The sequence below is a fragment of the Setaria viridis genome, chromosome 2, assembly GCF_005286985.2.
Source record: "Setaria viridis chromosome 2, Setaria_viridis_v4.0, whole genome shotgun sequence".
NCBI classification, from domain to species: domain Eukaryota; kingdom Viridiplantae; phylum Streptophyta; class Magnoliopsida; order Poales; family Poaceae; genus Setaria; species Setaria viridis.
The window spans coordinates 38428354-38448788 of record NC_048264.2 but is presented as its reverse complement, the minus strand read 5'-3'; the positions used below and the strand labels follow the sequence as shown (position 1 = coordinate 38448788).

Genomic DNA, 20435 nt, shown 5'->3' with positions numbered 1-20435 from the left:
AATATTCGGTAATTAGCTCATATATTGCAACTTGCAAGAGTTTAGGTTGGGACAATTGGCACTAACGATACATCAGCTTATTCAGCTCCATGGCCAGGAGTAACGTTCCGCAGCTCACCGAACAAAAGCCTTCTCATCAGAAATATCGTTACAGCCTGAACTCAAAATTCGTAGTACCGCGACCAAAAAGGCTATACCCAACCTGCAGCCTCCAACTTCGAAGCTTGCACTCTTATTCATTTCTTCCCTAGGCTAAGACGAGAAGCCATGGACACGCACAGCGCTAGTGCTTGAAGTGCCTAACGCCGGTGAAGACGAGCGACACCCCGTACTTGTTGCAGCACGCGACGGCGTCCTCATCCCTGATACTGCCTCCCGGCTGAGCGATGATTCCGATGCCGTTCTGGCACGCCTCCTCAACGGCGTCGTTCCAGGCTGCAGAAATTCATGGCCAAGTCACTTGCTAAAACAACGAGAACTAAACAGTTTGACGATATGGAACGGAAAAAGATGGTGCTTTTTCTCACCGAAGGGGAAGAAGGCGTCGCTTGCCAATGCAGCTCCCTTGGCCTCTTCGCCTGCCTTCCTGAAGGCGATTCTAAGGCTCTCTCGCCTGTTTGGCTGCCCACTGCCCATTCCCAGCATGCAGTTGTTCTACAAACATAGCATCGGGTGCACCATTGAGTGGCTTCAGTGATTAAACAAGTAGCACATATCAACTTGTGAATTTACTTCGGCTGCAGATAGGAAATCACAAACCTTGGCTATCACAATGGCATTGCTCTTGACATGCTTTGCACAAAGCCAGGCAAACTTGGCATCAGCAAGCTCATTCTCCTGTGGAGCCCTCTCAGATCCTGTGGTAAAGGTGATATCTTCAGGAGTTAGATCATCAGACTCTTGGGCCAACCACCCACCATTGACCTGCCTGAGTGAAAGCATCCCCTTTCCACTTCTCTTCGCCTCGAGTATCCTCAGCGTCTTTGACTTGCCTTGGAGAATCTCAAGACCCTTCTCTGTATAGCCAGGCGCAACCACTATCTCATAGAACATCCGTGTCTGACCATCTGTAGGACTCCTGAACTCACGAATTTCCTTCGCGAGATCCTGAACATATAGTAGGATATAAATACAAGCAGTCAATGATGGAAGTAACTAGTGAGTTACGAAGATGTGGCCTACTGAATACCTCGTCAATTGTAGTGTTGAATGCAACTATCCCACCAAAAGCACTGACAGGATCTCCCTTTACAGCTAACCTGTAAGCTTCAAGAATGTCCTGTCTTGAAGCAACGCCACATGGATTTGTGTGCTTCACCACAACACAAGTAGGACTATCAAACTCAGATACGCAGTTCCATGCAGCATCAGCATCCAAGTAGTTGTTGTAAGACATTTCCTGTAAAGGAATATTTTGTTTAAAGCACTTCAAGATACGTAGGTAGAATACAGTCGGTACTGTATAACAGGATACTTAAATAGTATGTAACTGGACAAAGTTAGAATTAGGCAGTATGTCTAGCAAGTTAAGCAAATTAAGTTCTGTATCAGCCTAACCCTAAATTTCTCAAATTTATATCAATTACTTCACTGCTTGAAGAGCCATACAAAATCTCACCTTTCCATGGTGTTGAATAGCAGTTGCAATGCCACCAGCACCGACTAGAGAAAGGCTCTTGTCAGTATAGAATGCAGCATTCTGGTGAGGATTTTCACCATACCTAAGTGTAGACTTCAGCTCCAGTGGCACAGTAAAGCTTGGGGGGAACAACTCTCCTACCAAAACATAACATGCATGCAGTGAAATAGCCATATAAGCAATACAGTTATTCAGTCTGTTACTGAAGAATACCTTTGTTGGATTGCTTCCACAACCATTCTGACACAGCAGAATCATAAGAGGCAACATGCTGAAAGGCTTTCCATGCCAACATCTTGCGGAACTGCTGGTCCTCTTGATTTCCTTTAAGGTACTCCAGTAAAGCAGGATAATCGTTATGATCCACTACAATAAGGACATCCTTATGGTTCTGTAAAAACACAGAGCAACAAATTTAACAGAATTTTCCACAGTTGAAGTATGCCAACCATTTAGCACCCCAATATCAGCACTGCAATTTACATCGCAGATGTATCTGTAAATTTTAATCCTGTGGTAAGATTTGCTTGGAAAATAGTGCAAAAAGACCAAATAATAGTTAGTTACCTTGGCTGCAGCTCTGATCATTGTAGGCCCACCAATATCAATATTTTCAATGCCATCCTCAAAAGAAATGGTGCCAGAGGTGACTTTGTCATAGAAAGGATACAAATTCACCACAACCACATCAAATGTCCCTGTTACCAAAAAAAATAAGAACAAATTTTAGTTCATATACTGTTCAGTGCCAACAAAGTTATTACAAAGATTGAGACCACAACTAAAAGCCATAAGCAATGTTAAAATGATGGACTTATAAAAACTCACCAATGCCATGATCCTTAAGTGCCTTCAAATGATGTTCCTGGTCTCTCCGGGCAAGAATACCACCATGTATACTTGGGTGCAATGTTTTCACTCTTCCATCAAGCTGAAATAACCAGACAGTATGTGAATGTGAACAAAGAATTACACTCATCACCACTAACAACATTCATTAGGACTTTGTACCATTTCAGGAAAATGTGTGATTTCTTCAACTTTTGTCACATTGACTCCTGCTGCTTCCAAGCTGGATGCTGTTCCACCAGTGGAGATGATGGAGTACCTACATTAAAAAAAAGTCAATAAGATGCTTCATTGCTGTGAAATAATTTTCAATTGTGCTTGTATCCTCCTTTTTTTTTAAAAGATACATCATCGGCAAGAACGAATTATGAAGATAGGTCCCATATTCTACCAACACCCTTACTGGCAAATTCAGTAAACAAGTGACCAAGACAGAATACCGCTCACCCCAAGCCCTGAAGACCATTGCCAAGGTAAGCCAAGTCTGTTTTATCCGACAACGATATCAACACTTGTTTCTTCCCTGACACTGATAGGATTTCACCGTCTGTTAGTAAACCGGAAGTAATCTGAAGCTGTGAGTTCGGGAAAAAGCAGTGAGAAGCCACAAATCTAGCATGGTGTTAGATGAGCAAGTACACGTAAATCATTCAAATAGGATGAGACTTTCTCCACCCATATACCAGTATACAAAAGCCAATCTTTTACTCCGACAACTCCAAGACAAAAAGAAAAAGAAAACAACACAAATAAAGCAAATAGAACGAAAAAGGACCCTTACCGCCCAGCTTGGTCTGCGCCGCTACCACGGCCGGCCCGGCAGACCGCGCCGCGGCGGCGGCTGACAGGGAAGTCGCCAGGGACACGCGGTCCTGCAAGAAATTAAGCAACATGTTTACTAGAGAGCAAGAGGGAAGGAAGGAAGTGGGCAACAGAGGTGGCCGGGGGGCAATACCGGGTGGTGGGGAGCCGGGGCGAAGCTGTGGCAGCGGCGGAGAGGGGCCGCGCGCAAGCCCGCGGCGAGCTTGGCGGCGGCGGCGGGAGACGAGAGCAGGTGGAGCGGCATGGCTGCGGCGCTGTCTGCTGGGCGGCGGCGCACCGAGGGAAAACGGGGAAAGGCAGGAGGGTGCAGCCCGTAGAGGAAAAGAACGGCTGCCTTTAAAGGGGTCTGAACAAGTTGATCTCTAAATCCAACGGTATTTAAATCTTACCAAAGATGTAAAAAAAAGTGCCCGCAAAATTAAAAACCAAACGTTCGGTGAATCAAATTCAAATTTTGTCTCAAAATTATACAGGGTCGGCACTGAGCACGGACACGATGGAACGAACCCCCTGACCCGAATATGCTGCTGCTGCCGCCGTGGCACACGCGCCAGGTTCTTGTCGCAGACTTGCAGCGTGCACCGCCCGACCGATGGATGCGGTTGGCGCTTCAGCTCGCTATGGCGAAGCAATAAGGGAGAGGGAGGTCCTAGCGGTGCGGCCCGACTCAGCGCTTGCCTCGCCGCCGTCGCTGGGCGTCCGAACGCGCGGGCGGCTGCTTGGGTACCTCCAGCGCGAGGTCTCCGACCTTGAACGTGCCCACCGAATAGAGGAGCACGCTCATTTCAAGCTCCACGATGCGGTGAGCCCCTTCGTCTGTTTGCACTAATATTTCCCAATACCTCCTAATCCCACCGGAGGCCAACCTGGCCATTCCAGTGGGCAGCATTTTTGTGGAGGTGTTGTACTAGTATCACTGTTCTATGGAGCATAATATGCAGCACTGCAGCAGCACACTGCAAGACACCCAACAACAATGGCATGCCTTATCATATACTACCCTCCCTGCTTCACCCACTACAACAAACCAAGATACGCACATTAAACTGAGCTTCGTCCATTGAAATTACCCCTCAATTCTAAATAAAAGTAAAAAAAGAATGGAGAGAGTTGTCGAGTACGGACGAGTCAGGAAACTAATAACCTATATGAAAATTGACTCGGCATACTTAAAGGAAGAGTAAGACTTCCGTGTACCTGCACTTGCATGAACACAAAAACAAACACTCCCTATCAAATAATTCGAAAAGCCAAAAGTATAAAACTATATTAATTTGCTTATTGAACTTAACGTATTGCAAACTCCACCTCCCAGTCTCAGAGGGAAATGTTTCTTATCAGCAGCTTTTTCATCTCTTGCAGCCGGGGGAACATCAACTTTCCATGGGTCTCTTCCCATCGCCTCCAATCCTACCTCTTACTCATTGATGCATGTCTAGTATCTCGATGATGTACTTATTGGTTCCTTGGTGCGTTCCTTTGAAGCATACTGCTGTGTATATGGCCGGCACGGCTATGAATGCGCTGCTCTGTAAATGCCTCCCGTTTCGAAGCTTAGTATTGCACCTCGCAATTGAGGATTGGAATTGGATCTACGAATATCGCTGTTTGGATATCCCTGAAATTAAGAATTGGTATTTGGAGCCAATACCGTGGAATCCAACCGAAATTAAAATAACGCTTCATTAAAACCGAGCCTTGCCCCTCCGTATTTAGATGAATCGGCTCGGACCGACCCCTTCGTCAAAACAGCACCGCTGCCGACTAGCCCTAGAGATTCCCCTTTGTCAAAACAGCTCCGCCGTCGGAACTCCAACCCCAACCTCCATCGTCGGAACTCTGCCACCGGCCACCAACCTTCTCTCCTTCCTCGCGGTCGCGCCACCTCCTCTTCCTTGCCATCGCGGTCTCCACCTCTTCTTTCTCACCGTCGCGGCCTCCGCTGCCTCCTTTTCCCCACGGCTGGCGCCCCTCCTTGTCTTCTTCGCAGCTGGCACCCCTCCTCTTCTTCCTCTCTCCGTTGGCGAGCCGTGTCGCCCCCGTCCTCCCTTCGCCGGCATGCCACGCCAGCCTCATCCTCCCTCCGCAACAAACTGCGTAGACCCTCTGCCTCACTCCACCGACAAGTCATGCTAGCCCCTGCCTCCCTCCCCCAATGATCCCTGTCGTCTCTCCCCTACACGTAGCTAACTTGACACGCACGCGCCAACACTCTTCCTGAGCATCGCGGGCGGGTGGGGGGTCCACCGCCCACTAGCGCTGCCGCTGCCCCGCGTATGTGCGCGTACCTGTTTGTTTTCTCTTTTCCAATTTTTTCCCTTTAATTATCTTTTCTCAATACCATTTGTACTCAAATGAATAAAATCATATGCACGTTACTTAACTACATTCATGTAAAAGTTATCCGCAACGTTATGTGTATAAATTGTATTACAAGTTTTATCACACAAGTTGTTAGGAAAAGATTATGATAAATCATGTGTATAAGTTATAGCTTTCTAAAAATAAGAATGCAAAGTTTTCCATTTTATAGAGTGTACGTAGAAATTGTAGGCATGAGTTTTGCATGTATCAAGGTAGCGGCCTCGATCTGGCGGGTGATGTGTGTACTTTGTCGGCTGCGCTCGTGAATCTGGCACCTGAACGTGCCGAGCAAACTAGAGCAGAGCTCCAGCACACGGCACGTTCCCTCGTATGTTTGCAGCTACATTTCCCGATACCTCCTAATCCCGCCGAAGGCCGAAGCCCGACCTGACCATTTTAGTGCGCAACGTTTTTTAGCCCTTTGAAGCAGTGTCTACTCCTATATATATGGCTTTCACATCATGCTAATATGCAGCAACACACTGTAAGACACCAAACAACAATTACTTGTCACATGCACTGTTCTACAACAACCCAAGATACTTTCATAAAAATAAGCTTCATCTCAAGCATGTATAAAACATGATCCAGGGTTGCTCCATATGCATATATCCTCTGAAACAAGTTCAATTCCCCTTCCCTTAGCTTCCCTGTTCTCATGATTCCTGATGGAACAAACGAAAAAAAATATGAAAACATGTACAACTACATTGTAGTATCCCATGAAATGAGACCAAGTTTTTCCACATGCAATGCAAAGTGCACTCTTAGTCTCTTGGACAATGTTTCCCCAATTGTTCCATTTGGAATAGGTCCCGCCGAGATCAATGGAAGCGCGAGAGAATCCTGAAGTGCGGTTGAAATCAATGGTTGATGTAATAGATTCATCCCAAGCAAGACAATTGATTACTGCTTAGCTACTCCCCACCGGTTCCTTATCACATCTATCTTCGAGTTTTTAGTTCTAGATATTATCATGTTCCGGGCAAGAACAAGGCAACGATCGAGCATGTGGTGTGCTCCATTCTGTTGTCTGTATAGTCCGATGAACTCTTCAAAGTTTTTTTTTTAACGAACTGGCACGAGACTTTGCCTATTTCGTTGATACAGAGGAAACTCTTTAGAGTTCTGTATCCTGCTCCAGCTATTATTAGGTGTCTATGGCGGATGTGCTTCTCATAAGCTGAAACCTGATGTAAACTTAACGGTGGTTTGGTCCTATACAATGCAATGTCAAAAATATATATATAGCCCGCAAAAAAGTTATCAAACGTCCGGTGAATCAAATTCAATTTTTGTCTCCATTACATAGGGTCATGATGGAAGATGGAACTAACCCCTTCCTTTCATGGACGAAAATCTAGCCCGAGCTAGTGCTGCTCGTGCCACCCTGTCACTCGCGGCCGGTTCGCGTTGCAGCGATCGAGCGTGTACGGCTCGGCCGATGTGTTTTGGCTTCGGCTGGGCTTCGTCTTGACGTCGTGCGACGCTGAACGGAAAGCCGAGGGCCGAGCGGTGCGGCGCGACACAGCCGCTTGCGTCCCCGTCGCCGCGCGGCGGCCGGACGCGCAGGAGGGTGTGTGCCTCGGCCAGGCGCTCCAACCTCGGAGGGGTTCTTCGAGACCGAGCGTGTCGACCAACTAGAGGACTCTCGATCGGGACTCAAGGATGCGGTGAGTTCCCTCGTATGCTTGCACCTTTATTTCCCGATACCGCCTAATCCCACCAAAGCTCGACAAGACCACGATTCCAATTTCCAGTGCGGCAGCGTTTGTATGGAGATGATGGACCAATACCACTCCTATATATAGTCTTCTCGTCATGCTAATATGCACAGCAACACGCTGCAGGACACCGAACCGCATTGACATGCCATATTACACTGTTATTCCTGCTTCACCCACTACCCAAGATACGCCAATTAAACTAAGGCTCATTGAAATGCGCATTGAACATGGTCCAGGGTTGCTCCATATCCCCTGATGAGACCTACTCATGAGATTCCTGATGGAACAAGCAGCGACAAAAAAAAAATTGTATATGATAACATGTACACCTGGTATAGTATCCACTGTCCAGTGAAACAAAGATGAAGTTTTCCACATTCAAATTTACTCTTGGACATTGTTTCCCCAATTATTCCTGTTGGATAGGAATAGGACATTCACGTTCAATGGAAGCGTGAGCAAATTTTAAATCTCCGCAGAATTCAAAAATTGATCCTAGTAAATTCTTCACTGTCCACTCCATCACATAACATATGTCTCTTTATATCTAAATTCCAATCTTCACCGGGATTCCATCCTTAAGTTATGCTCAACTTCAAACAAAAATGAAAACGCAAAGGAAAATACATGGTGGAGTAATATCTACAACTGCCTATTACCCCTCACTTCTAAAGTAGTAAAAGAGAATGGAAAACTTGTCGAAGGGAAAGGTACTGCAATGGACAAGTCAGGAAACTAATAACCTATATGAAAATTGACTCGGCATACTCCCTATCAAACAATTTGGAAGCCAACGTTTAAAACTATATTAATTTGCTATATTGAACTTGACATATTGCAAAGTCCACCTCCCATAAAGTCGCAGAGGTTTTTTTTTCTCGAATACGTAGAAGAGCAGCACATCATTGTATTAAGAAGACAAACAATCATTTACACAACATGGGTTCATTTAGGCACCCGCTCATGAACACAATCTTACATATTGCAATACAACCCAAGGTGTTTTCAGCACAGTTGGTCTATTACTCGCTAAAGATCCCCAAGGTGTTTTCAGCACAGTTGGTCTATTACTCGCTAAAGGTCCCTTGCTCCCCCGGTGATCCAATTGTCCCCCTCCTGCTTGATCATCCTGAGGAGCTGCGTTGGCTGTGTCTCCAGAACACATGTGCAGAGGTGAACTGTTTCTTATCGGCAACCATACCTCTCATATGTCGCAGTCGGGTAATAAACATCAACTTTCCATGGGTTTCCCGTCGCCTCCCAATCCTAACTCAATATTAGATTCATGCGGGTCTGGTTTCGCGGGCGCGTACTTATATTGCCTCTCATTGTTTCATTCATGCCTTTGAAGCACTAGTGCTCTCTCTCTCTATATATATATATGGCCAAACGGGCCATGAATGCGCTGCATAGAAACAGTAATGCTGCGAGCTGCAAGGAATAACAACATTGTCCTCCGTAAGTATGTACTATCAACCAAACAAAAGAGACGTGTCACGCGGTCGTAAGATGTTTGAAAGCAACCTCGGTTACCTCCTTTTTAAATTACACGAACCGTTGATCTTAGCAAGACCAGTTTAGGAAAATGAATTTTCATAAAACGTTGGCAGTTTATAATTTGTCTGTCGCTCAGATTTGTAACGCAAGAGGCTCCCCCTTCACGGTGCCGGGCCCGAGATTGAGGGTTGCTATTGCCCCACGTGGCCATGTCGTCATGATTCATTGCCGTTTCTATAACCGGTTCCCTCAATACTATTTAGGGTTAAGGGTCCGATTTACAATTTGGCAGAGCGCCAGAGACTGCTAAGATGTGCGGCATTGAGGGAGAGAAAATATAGAAGAGAGGTGAGAGAGTTGAGAGGGAGATCAACTACACAGCTTGGTATTCGTCAGTAGACTGTATTTCATTGCATCATGAGTTCATAGCGTACACGGGCCAGCCCAAATACGCCTCCCTTACGTTTTTCTTCTCCAAACGGAAATGCCGAGCGGAAATAGCTAGCAGACGTTTGAGCACTCAACGATGAAGTTCAACGGATGCTCGGCGTGGGTCAGTACTGCAACGCGCACCGGTTCGGCTACAGGATGCAACGGTTCGGCGGCTTCCTTAGCGTACGAACCCATCGGCCCACCTGCTGCTCGCCACTTGCTGCTACAAGCTCGTCGTTCCGCCATGGAACTGCCTTGCCGGTCCGACCGTTCTAGGTATGCGGCACAACGTGGTGGCTCAAAAGCTCAATGATCATGAGCAGGGGCATACACTTTCTCATGGCACCGACAGAGATACCAAACGGGGTAGATCCTTGGTAGCTGCCGGTTCCATCCTCTGCAGCTAATTAAATTTCCTCATACCTCCTAATCCCACACCCACACAGGCTCGAAATGGCCATCATTCCAACGCCTTGCCAGCTTCTTTGACTAGTCTGAATCCCTATACATGTTTCTTTATTCCTACTATGAAGATATTTTAATTTATTTTTATAATGACATGTATGGATAATTTAGACAAAGGTTATGGGTTACTATTTTTTATAATGCGGAGGTGGGTAATTTAGATATCGGTTTAGGGATTATTATAATTTTCTAAAAAATTACCCATCTATGTTGTTATAAAAATTACCCACATATGCCTTTAAAATATTTTCACAATAATAATAGTGGGCAATTTTTTAGAAAATATAATAGACCAATGGCTCAGATCATTAGAGTCTACGGGACTGATGCCTAGATGTTGTTGAATTTTGTGAGAATTTTCTAGCTCGTCTTGCGAAAATTGGCGGTTATCAACTTTAGAATATAAGAGTACATAGCTTACTATCAAAATTGTTACCTTGAGCTCTCTCTCATTTATTAAATATGCTAACACGATAGTTATATAGATATCTAATTATGATCTTCGACTTTAGTTAGTAATTACTCTACAACGTTTTCATCCATATTTAGAATCTTTCTTTTTTTCACTTTGCATTACAGGCATGTGCTTGATTTATTGAATTTATGTAATTGATTCTAAATTTGAACCATATTTTAACATGAAAATCTATACACTTCCTAGGTATATTTATAAATGGTGAGATACACCATATGTATATACCTTAATTATTATTTTCTATACCAGTAGTGTAAGAATAGGTAATTTAAAATCATATATTGATGTACCTCTAGTATACTTTTAATGAAAATGATTTGGATTCAAACTTTTAATAATGGCATATGTGGGTGATTTGGATATAATTATTTTTTATATTGTTAGTGGTGGGTAATTTAGATGTAAATTTGAGGAGTTATTTTAAATTACTTTTATAATAGTATAGGTGGGTAATTTAGATAAATATTAGGATGTTACTTTAATTTATTTCATATAATAGCAGAGGTGGGTAATTTAGATATAGATTTAGGGGTTACTTTTAGACTATTTTCATAATGGTATAGGTATATAATTTTTTAGAAAATATAATAGATCCAATGACTATGATGATTGAGCCTACTGAATTAATGGCTAGATGTTTTGCTTTTTTGGGAGAATTTCTAGGATTTCTCTTTTTTTCTAGAATGTCCACTTAGGATTCCTAGGTGGCTTCGTGTAGAGACTTCAAAAGGAGCCTCCAGTTAGTAGTAGTAAGATTCTTGTTTATTTTTTCAGGAAAGATTCCTATTTATAAGGCATGGTATAACATGACACGGTCTCCTAAATTGGACTTTAGCCATTCATTTATCTTGTATTATATTGTTTATTGTTATAAATTTATAATCATTGGAGGATACATTTTATTACAAACCCAACCATATCAAATTTACATTACAAAAGTAAAAAAATATTAGCTAAATCATTGATCTTGTAAATTTTGAATCTTGATATGCGTGTACGCCTGATAAATGGGAATGGAGGGAGTAGTTCCTAACTCATATGTTAGATTCATGCATGTCTAGTATCTTGGCGACGTATTTATATTATCTTTTGTTTTTTCTTGTTGGCGTCTTTGAAACATACTGCTCTCTCTCTATATGGCCGGCCGGGCTATGAATGCGCTGTTAGAAACAGTAATGCTGCGAGCTGCAAGGAATAATCGACATTGTCCTCCTGCCGTGGCATTGTGATCGAACGTAAATTTGCAACCAGCGACCATAACTACTTCACACCCAACGTATGTATCAAGTATTCAACCAAACAAAAGAGATGTGTCAGTACACAAACCCTTGCCGTTATCAAGGGCAGTTTAGAAAAAAAAGAATTTTCATGAAACTGTATTTCTCAGATTTGTGACACAAGAGGCTCCCCTGCACTGCACGGTGTCGGAGCCTAAGATTGCAGGTCGCCATCGTACCCACACATCGCCACGGTGCCACGGCGCTTCTATGACAGCTGGTTGCCTCAATACTCTGATAGGGTTAATTAAAGATCTGATTTACAATTTCGCAGAGTGCCAGAGACTGCCAAGATGTTCGGTATCGAGGGAGAGAAAATAGAGAAGAGGAGGAGATGTTTGTCCGTAGGCTGTAGAAATTCATGGCATCATAACGTACATGGGCTAGCTCGATCAAGCAAAAGTACGCCTTTTTTGTGTTTTTTTCTTCTCCAAACGGCAATGCACGGAGGACACAGCACCAGCGATGTTCTTCATGATCCCTAGCGTCTGCCCGGAGGATAGTACTGCTGTGCGGTGCTGTTCGGCTACTGGATCAAACGCAGAATGGCTTACTCTACGAACGAACCCATCGGCCCGCCTGCTGCTCGCCACTTGCTGCTTTTAGCTTCTTCGTTCCGCCGTGGAACTGCTTTGCCGATCCAGTCCTTCTCTATATGCAGCAGGACGTGATGGCACTTCCGCTCGACCAGGATGAGCACGGGCATACATTTTTCAATGGCGCCGTCATAGATACAATACGGGGTAGATTCTTGGTGTCTGCCGGTTCCATCCTCTGCGGCTAATTAAATTTCCTTATACCTCCTAATCCCACACCCACACAGTCTCGAACTGGCCATCATTCCAACGCCTTGCCAGCTTCTTTGTCTAGTGTGAATCCCCTACATGTTTCTTTATCCAACCTGATCTCGCCGTGTAATGTAAGCAGCGCACGAGCGAGATATATATTGGAGGATGATGCTCTTTGCTCTCTCTCCGTGCATGCAAATCCTATGCAATAGAAGCATGCATATTCTGTTGTATACCCAACATCAATGTCACAGCGACAGTGTGGCTTCTGTCACGCCCTGCAACTGCAATAACCAGAATATATGCCCACCAACAAACCGCGATAAACTAAACCTCATCCGAAAGACCTGCAAGTAAACAAACAAATGCACGTCCATTTTGATATTGCCTTTTTTATTTTGATCCCAAATCCCATATCTTTGAATTGCTCGGATTTGGGATCCATGCCCCTTCTTCTTCTCTTCCATTTTTATTACTTTAATTTTCCTGGTTCTTGCTTCAGGAATCAGGAATGGCCAATCCACCGGATTGACTAAGCCGCAAAGTAACGCACTTCATAAATTTCATTTTTTTTATTCCTCAAATCCTCGTGCACAGCCTGGCGTTCATGACCAGATACACATCATCAACTAGGCTAGTGCTTTTATTATTTGCCATGACAATGCATGGATTGGGATGGATTAGGAAAAAAATGAGAAACCAATAATAGGAGATATGGGCTCAGAACCGCACTGCTTCATATCTCCTACACTGTATCCTCTCTCCGTGTAGAGAGCTAAGGCTATCAGCACCGCGTGAGCGGTATGCCCATATGCAAAACCGTGAGGTCACACACTGTGCAGATTTCCATCCACGGAATGCTGCCGCGCGGAGACCTCTATGCCCATCTGCAAATCCACGTGCTTGAGCGACGAGTGGGTGTGGGGTCCCGTGCGCAGCGCCGGCAGCAGCTGGTGTGGGAGAGAGATTGGGCTGGAGAGAGAGGATAGCGTAGGAATGCGCAGACACTGGGTTTACAGTATCCCTGTACGGAATGGTGGCATACAGATTCATATAGAGACATGCGCTGCAGCTATTCAACTTCCACATTTCACGTACAGACCCACTCACCACTCAAAGGTGCGGAAAGCCTAAGGCTTCCGCATGACGTTCTGGTTCTGGCCCGCTTCTTACTGGCATAACGTGATCAGGAACCGAAGGAAAGCGGGGCTGTAGTCCTAACCGTCTCAGCCCAGCAGGTAGCCAGTGGCATCGACTTCAGTTGACACACTGGCACTTGCGCATTGCCTCAGCAAGCTCTTCCCGCCACCTCTCAATCCTAACTCTTATCAAGATCTCGACGTGCAGAGTTTCAAGCATATCAGGACCAACGCTGCTACGTCCACGCACCCAAGCTCCAACTGGCTGACACTCTAAGGGCTTGCTTCTTTGTCTAGCTAGTGAATCCGATCCTTACATGTTTCTTTTACCTGATGGTAGCATCTTTGACGATGTTCTATCGCCAGCCACTGCGACCTCTCTCTATATATGGCCTTCCCGTGTGCATGCGAATTAATATGTACCCTAGCTCCCCTTCTCTGCCCCATGTACAGTCCACCCAAATGTCGATGTTGCAGTGACACGAGCAATGGTTATTGTGTCAGGGTCAGGCACTACAACAACCGTACCCAAGATACACCCATCAACTCGAGCTTTTCAATGGAAGATCTGCAGTAATGAAGATGCGAGCTGGAAGGAGTGACATGCCCCGTTGTCCTCTCGTATAGTCCTATTTGCTTCACTTGCTAGCGAATGCAGCACCCAAAGAAACATACGTCCATTTAGCACTTCATCCACAATCTAGAAGGAAAATCACAGGTGGAAAATGCAAAGTCAACTGGGTGCAATCCGTAAGACTAACTAGGCTTGGGGGTGTGGAGATCCTAAACCTCACAAAGTTCCAAGAGGATTGAGACTTAGATGGCTATGGCAAGAATGGAAAGTGGAGCATAAACTTTGAGTGGGATCTGAATCCCTGTAACAATATGGATAAAAAGCTATTTGCCGCATGTACCACTATCGATATAGGAGATGGAACGAGGACTTCTTTTTGGAATAGTGGATGGGCACCAAGAGACGTAGCTCCACACATTTATTCCATCTCCATGAAAAAGAATAGATGTCTAGGGAAGCACTATATAACAAGAACTGGATTAAGGACATCAACCTTCGGCAATGAGACTTCTCCGCACAATACTTCCGGGAGTATATCCTTCTATGGAAAATTGTACAACAAGTGGAACTTTAGCTAGGGGCGGTAGATGACATCAAATGGAAACTAAGCGCAGACGGGATTTACTCAGCTAAATCCTCATACAATGCATAGTTCATTGGCTCTACGCATACCAACTTCGACGCACTGATATGGAAAGTTTGGGCTCCTAGAAGCTGAAGATCTTCTCCTAGCTTGCGATCCAAAACAGGCTATGGACGGCGGATAGACTGCGCAAACGGGGGTGGCCGAATCAACTTAACTACCCGTTATGCCGTAACACACAAGAGTTGGCAATGCACCTCTTCACTCAATGCAGGGTGACGTGTAGGCTGTAGAACATGGTGGGGAATTGGATATCCTGTATGGCGATCCAGTTGATGCTATGGGAACAGGTGGAAACTTTGCATCAGTGGTGGTCGGCGAGGGCAGCAACGCATTGCTGCTCAAGGAAAGGCATGCGTTCCCTGATCATGCTCGTCTCATGGACTGTGTGGAGGGAGAGAAACTCGAGAATTTTCGAGCGAAAGGAATAGACAATCAACATGATTTTCGAAAAGATTAAAGACGAGCTGCGATGTGGACTACGGCCGGGGCAAAGCAACTTTCCATTTTGCTTGCCCGCTGTTAATACTTTCCATACAAAGGACTGTAAAGGACTGTAATTAGTTTTTTCTTTCCTCTTTGCACCGTTTGGTGCTTTGTATTTGTTCAGTCTGGACCCTCTTCTTTTTAATATAATCGGCAGCTCTCTTGCTCAGTTCGTTTCGAAAAAAACAATCTAGAAGGAGAAGCAGCTACTGCTGGCCTGTTGCTGTAGGAGTCGCTCAGTTATTATTGCATCTACTGAAGATTTGCTAGGGAAGCAAAAATAGAGTATGATATTGATGAACGTGCACCAATTTCTGATGACAAGCAAGCGAGAAGCTGCCCTCTAGATCTTGGCAGGCACGTCAAAATTAAATTAGGTTGTTCATGATCCCGTACTGCATTGCGGAGCATAGGTCTCTCGGTTGGCCTTTTCCTGTATCTCGGTCCTCCATGTTTTCTCTACGCGCTATCCACAACGTTGTAAACCGAACAAATTTCATCTTCTACAATGCGTTGATGTACCTACATAGTTACATGCATCATTTATTAAGAAGAAGGGAGTACCACAGTACGATACCAACTTGACCTTCAACCCAAGTGGCAACACACCAAAAAATAAGGCTAAGAATGAACTATGAGGAACGACACAAACGGTGGGTTAACCGTTTGGTGACACATTCGTGGGCAAGTCAAGGGATTGCGGCCTCTTGTCCATGAAACAAAAGAGTCCACGGGCCTCGATCGGCGTGGGAATCGCTGCTGGGCCTCGATCGGCGTGGGAATCGCTGCTGGATGCAGGGTGCGCAGACTATGCCGACTCGCCTCCAAGCTCATCGGCAGCAAACAACATACAGCCTTTTGACAGTACGCTCCTCGTTTGAACGGGTAACGACACCAGAGCTGGGCTCACGGTGGCACTTGGCCGACCACCGGCAGCATCTGAAGTGAAGCCAGGTTGAACACCGATCGCCGGTACGGCACAAGATTCTCCATTTCCCGGCGAGATAATAACCTCGCTTGACGACGTGCCAGCACCCGTGGTGTCGGCGTCGGGGTGTAGCAACGTGCTCTTGCAATTGACCGATGGCGCGGTGTCCTTGTCATCACCAATGCCCGAGACCATAGAAGGCAGAGGCGGCCATGGTCTGTCGTTACAAGGTGCAGTTTTAGTGCATGAAACAAAAGCTACCAGTGCAGCCATGTTTTATCCAATACCTCCTAATCCCACGGAAGCTCGATGTGAGCATTCCAATGAGTAGCATTGTGGAGGCCATGTAATTGTTGAAATAATGGACCTAGCCCATAAGTAATTTCAGAATTTCAAATAAATCTCAAAGGCCCATGTGGGCAAGAGGTGGAGTGGTGCAAGTCTTTAGTCCCACATTGCTAGTGGAGGGGAGGGATGACCAACTTAAATATGGAAGTTGTCTCCACTCCTCCAAGCTATGTGTGTGGGGAGGGAAGGAGAGCTCCACACGCGCGCGCAGCGAGATATATGGAATCCTAACCGGTTTAGATCACAATCGCGACGTGAGAATCGTGGGCTCTCCTATATATGCGACCTACCGGCCTCTACCAAAGAAAGATCTATTCGAGCTAGGGTTTTTGCCTCCTCTCGTTGTTGCGCCGCCACCGTAGTCTACTCCATCCCGATTGTCGGCGTGCATCGGCGATTGGGAGAGCAGGTCTCCGGAACCGTCGTCTTCAGCGATCCTGCACCGGGAGAGGGTGAATAAGGTTTTTGGGAAGCGCTCTGCGCGACTGCTCGATCGCTTCCTCCGCTTCGTCAAGTTCTTCGTCGACTCCTTCACCACGGCTCGTCTACCTCTTCGTCGCTCGGGCCTCACTCGTCGTCGCCTGCTGTATCCGGTAGTCGTCCAGGAGCCGGTTTTCATCAAGAAAGAAACGTACGTTCTCTTAACTCACATTATATCTTCCATACTAGCTATTATGATCTGTTGCAGTCTGATAGCACTGGATAGTATGGTAGAATGTCTGATTCTATTTGCAATGATAGACTTGTCTAGATCTTGCGTAGACATGTCTAGTTTAATCTACTATTTGTTTATCGTATTCATGATTTATTTCTGGATTAAATTAAAACTAAAAGTGCTTATATATCCATCAATCCAAAAACCTTATTGTAGGCACTTTAGTTTTATGGCTGGATTTCTTGATACACTGAGGCCAGCACCGTTTGCTGGCGTGCACTTCAAGAGGTGGCAGGTGAAAGCCACGCTGTGGCTTACTGCCATGAAGGTGTTCTGGGTGTCCAATGGCAAACCGGAAGGGGTTCTCTCTCCTGAAAAGGAGAAAGAATATTCGGAAGCCAACACAATCTTCTTGGGCGCTGTGATTGGTGCACTTGCAGAACATCTGCAGGATGTGTACCTTCATCACACGGTCGCAAAGGCGTTGTGGGATGATCTGACTGCCAACTACGGTGGCTCAGATACTGGCATTGAACTGTACATCATTGAGCAGTATCATGACTACAAGATGGTTGACGGAAAATCTGTAGTCGCTCAGGCTCATGAATTACAGTGCATGGTGAAGGAACTCGATCTGCTAAAGATTGTCGTGTCCGACAAGTTTGTGGCTGGGGGCATTATTGCCAAGTTACCTCCATCCTGGAGGGATTTCGCCACTTCTCTCAAACACAAGAGGACAGAAATTTCTGTTTCAGACTTGATTGCGTCTCTTGATGTTGAGGAGAAAGCTCGGGCTAAAGATGGACGATCTAAAGCTGTTGAGGGTCAGACCAGTGCCAATATGGTGCACCAATCACATCACAATGGCAATGGTGGTAAGGGCAAGGGCAAGAACAATAAGCCTAAGCAGTCCACTACCTTCAAGAAGAAGAAGAACAAGGAGAACGAGGGATGCTTCGTGTGCGGTTCTACTGACCATTGGGCAAAGAAGTGCCCAAACCGCAAAGGAAGAAAACCTCCACAGCAGAAGTCTGTAAGCATGGTGACCAGCGCTGGAGATGGAAATAGTGGGTATGGTAATTTACCTTCTGTTTTTTCAGTGTTTCATTCTACCAATACTTGGTGGCTTGATACTGGTGCTAATGTTCATGTGTGTGCTGATGCCTCCTTGTTTTCATCTTACCAGGTCGCTCGGGATTCCTCCGTCCTAATGGGGAATGGGTCACATGCTTCTGTTCATGGTGTTGGTACGGTAGATCTGAAGTTTACTTCGGGAAAAATCGTGCAACTGAAGAACGTGCAGCATGTCCCTTCTATCAGGAAGAATCTAGTTAGTGGCTCCCTTTTGTGTAGGGATGGCTTTAACGTAGTGCTTGAGTCTAATAAAATTGTCGTGTCTAAGAGTGGACAATTTATTGGTAAAGGCTATGAGTGCGGAGGCTTGTTCCGCTTTTCCCTTACAGATTATTGCAATAAGTCAGTGAACTATATTTGTGATGGTATTAATGAGAGTGATGCTAGTGTTTGGCATTCACGTTTATGTCATCTGAATTTTGGTTCTATGTCTCGACTTTCCAGCCTGTGTTTAATTCCGAATTTTTCCATCGTCAAAGGTTCTAAGTGCCATAGTTGTGTGCAATCTAAACAACCTCGAAAACCTCACAAGGTAGCCGAGGAGAGACACTTGGCACCACTTGAACTCATTCATTCTGATATATGCGAGATGAATGGTGTGTTGACCAAAGGTGGAAAAAGATATTTCATGACTTTGATAGATGATGCGTCTAGATATTGCTATGTATATTTATTGAAAACGAAAGATGAGGCTCTTAACTACTTTAAAATCTATAAGGCTGAAGTTGAGAATCAGCTTGAGAAAAAGATCAAGAGAATTAGGTCTGATCGTGGTGGCGAGTATTTCTCTAATGATTTCGACTTGTTCTGTGAAGAACATGGTATTGTACATGAGAGGACGCCTCCCTATTCTCCCCAATCAAACGGGGTTGCCGAAAGAAAGAATCGCACTTTGACTGACTTGGTGAACGCCATGTTAGACACCAGTGGATTATCTAAGGCATGGTGGGGGGAGGCTGTATTGACTTCATGTCATGTCCTGAATGAAGTACCCATGAAGAATAAGGAGAAAACTCCCTATGAAGAATGGATTGGAAGAAAACCATCACTTTCATACTTACGCACTTGGGGTTGCTTGGCCAAAGTTAGTGTGCCAATCAACAAGAAACGTAAGTTGGGACCTAAAACTGTGGATTGTGTCTTTTTGGGATATGCTCATCATAGCATAGCCTATAGATTTTTAGTGGTTAAATCAGAGGTGCCTGACGTTCATGTTAATACCTTGATGGAGTCTCGTGATGTTACTTTCTTTGAGAATATATTTCCTATGAAACAATTGCATAGTATGTCTAGACTATCTTCTGATATGATTGCTGATACAACTCCTGAACCTATTGTGCTTCCTGATCATGCTGAACAAACACTTGAGCCAGTTCATGAGGAGGTTAACAGTGAAGCTCCTAAGAGGAGCAAGAGACAAAGAACTGCAAAGTCCTTTGGTGATGATTTCATTGTCTATCTCGTAGATGATACTCCTAAGACCATTTCAGAGGCATTTGCATCTCCAGATGCAGATGATTGGAAAGAAGCTATCCATAGTGAGATGGACTCTATTCTTTCTAATGGAACTTGGGAGGTTGTTGATCGACCGAATGGTTGTAAACCTGTGGGTTGCAAGTGGGTGTTCAAGAAGAAGCTTAGGCCTGATGGTACTATTGATAAGTACAAGGCTCGACTTGTGGCTAAGGGTTATACCCAGAAAGAAGGCGAAGATTTCTTCGACACTTACTCACCTGTTGCGAGATTGACCAGTATTCGAGTATTACTTTCCCTTGCTGCCTCACATGGTCTTCTCGTCCATCAGATGGATGTTAAGACAGCTTTCCTTAATGGAGAGTTGGATGAGGAAATTTATATGAATCAGCCTGATGGATTTGTAATAAAGGGTCAAGAGAACAAGGTGTGTAAATTGCTGAAATCTTTGTATGGCCTGAAACAAGCACCTAAGCAGTGGCATGAGAAATTTGATACTACACTCATATCAGCAGGCTTTTCTGTCAATGAGGCTGATATATGTGTGTACTATTGCCATGGTGGGGGTGAGGGAGTTATATTGTGCTTGTATGTCGATGACATACTGATCTTTGGTACAAATCTTGACGTGATCAAAGAGGTCAAGTTATTTCTGTGCCAAAATTTCGACATGAAAGATCTGGGAGAGGCTGATGTAATTCTGAATATCAAGTTGATCAA

The 20435-nt window shown here is 45.0% G+C and overlaps 1 protein-coding gene across 1 annotated transcript; it reads right to left on the bottom strand.

The window, feature by feature from the left end:
* Positions 1-4: 4 nt before the first annotated feature.
* On the bottom strand, positions 5-3613 carry LOC117845991 (uncharacterized). The gene is made up of 12 exons (XM_034727087.2): positions 3444-3613; positions 3270-3360; positions 2936-3017; positions 2651-2747; positions 2468-2570; positions 2207-2337; positions 1853-2030; positions 1619-1776; positions 1190-1399; positions 760-1107; positions 528-654; positions 5-435 (listed from the first exon to the last, which is right to left on the bottom strand). The coding sequence occupies exons 1-12, from the start codon at positions 3552-3554 to the stop codon at positions 284-286; spliced, it is 1788 nt and encodes a 595-aa protein (XP_034582978.1). The 5' UTR covers positions 3555-3613; the 3' UTR covers positions 5-283.
* Between the last annotated feature and the right edge of the window lie 16822 nt (positions 3614-20435).

Excerpts from the sequence above, each read along its gene's own strand:
- LOC117845991 (XM_034727087.2), bottom strand. The coding sequence starts at position 3,554 with ATGCCGCTCCACCTGCTCTCGTCTCCCGCCGCCGCCGCCAAGCTCGCC. Across the intron at positions 2,748-2,935 it reads AATGGTCTTCAGGGCTTGGG|GTACTCCATCATCTCCACTG; the intron begins GTGAGCGGTATT and ends TTTTTAATGTAG. Across the intron at positions 1,108-1,189 it reads TCAACACTACAATTGACGAG|GATCTCGCGAAGGAAATTCG; the intron begins GTATTCAGTAGG and ends CTATATGTTCAG.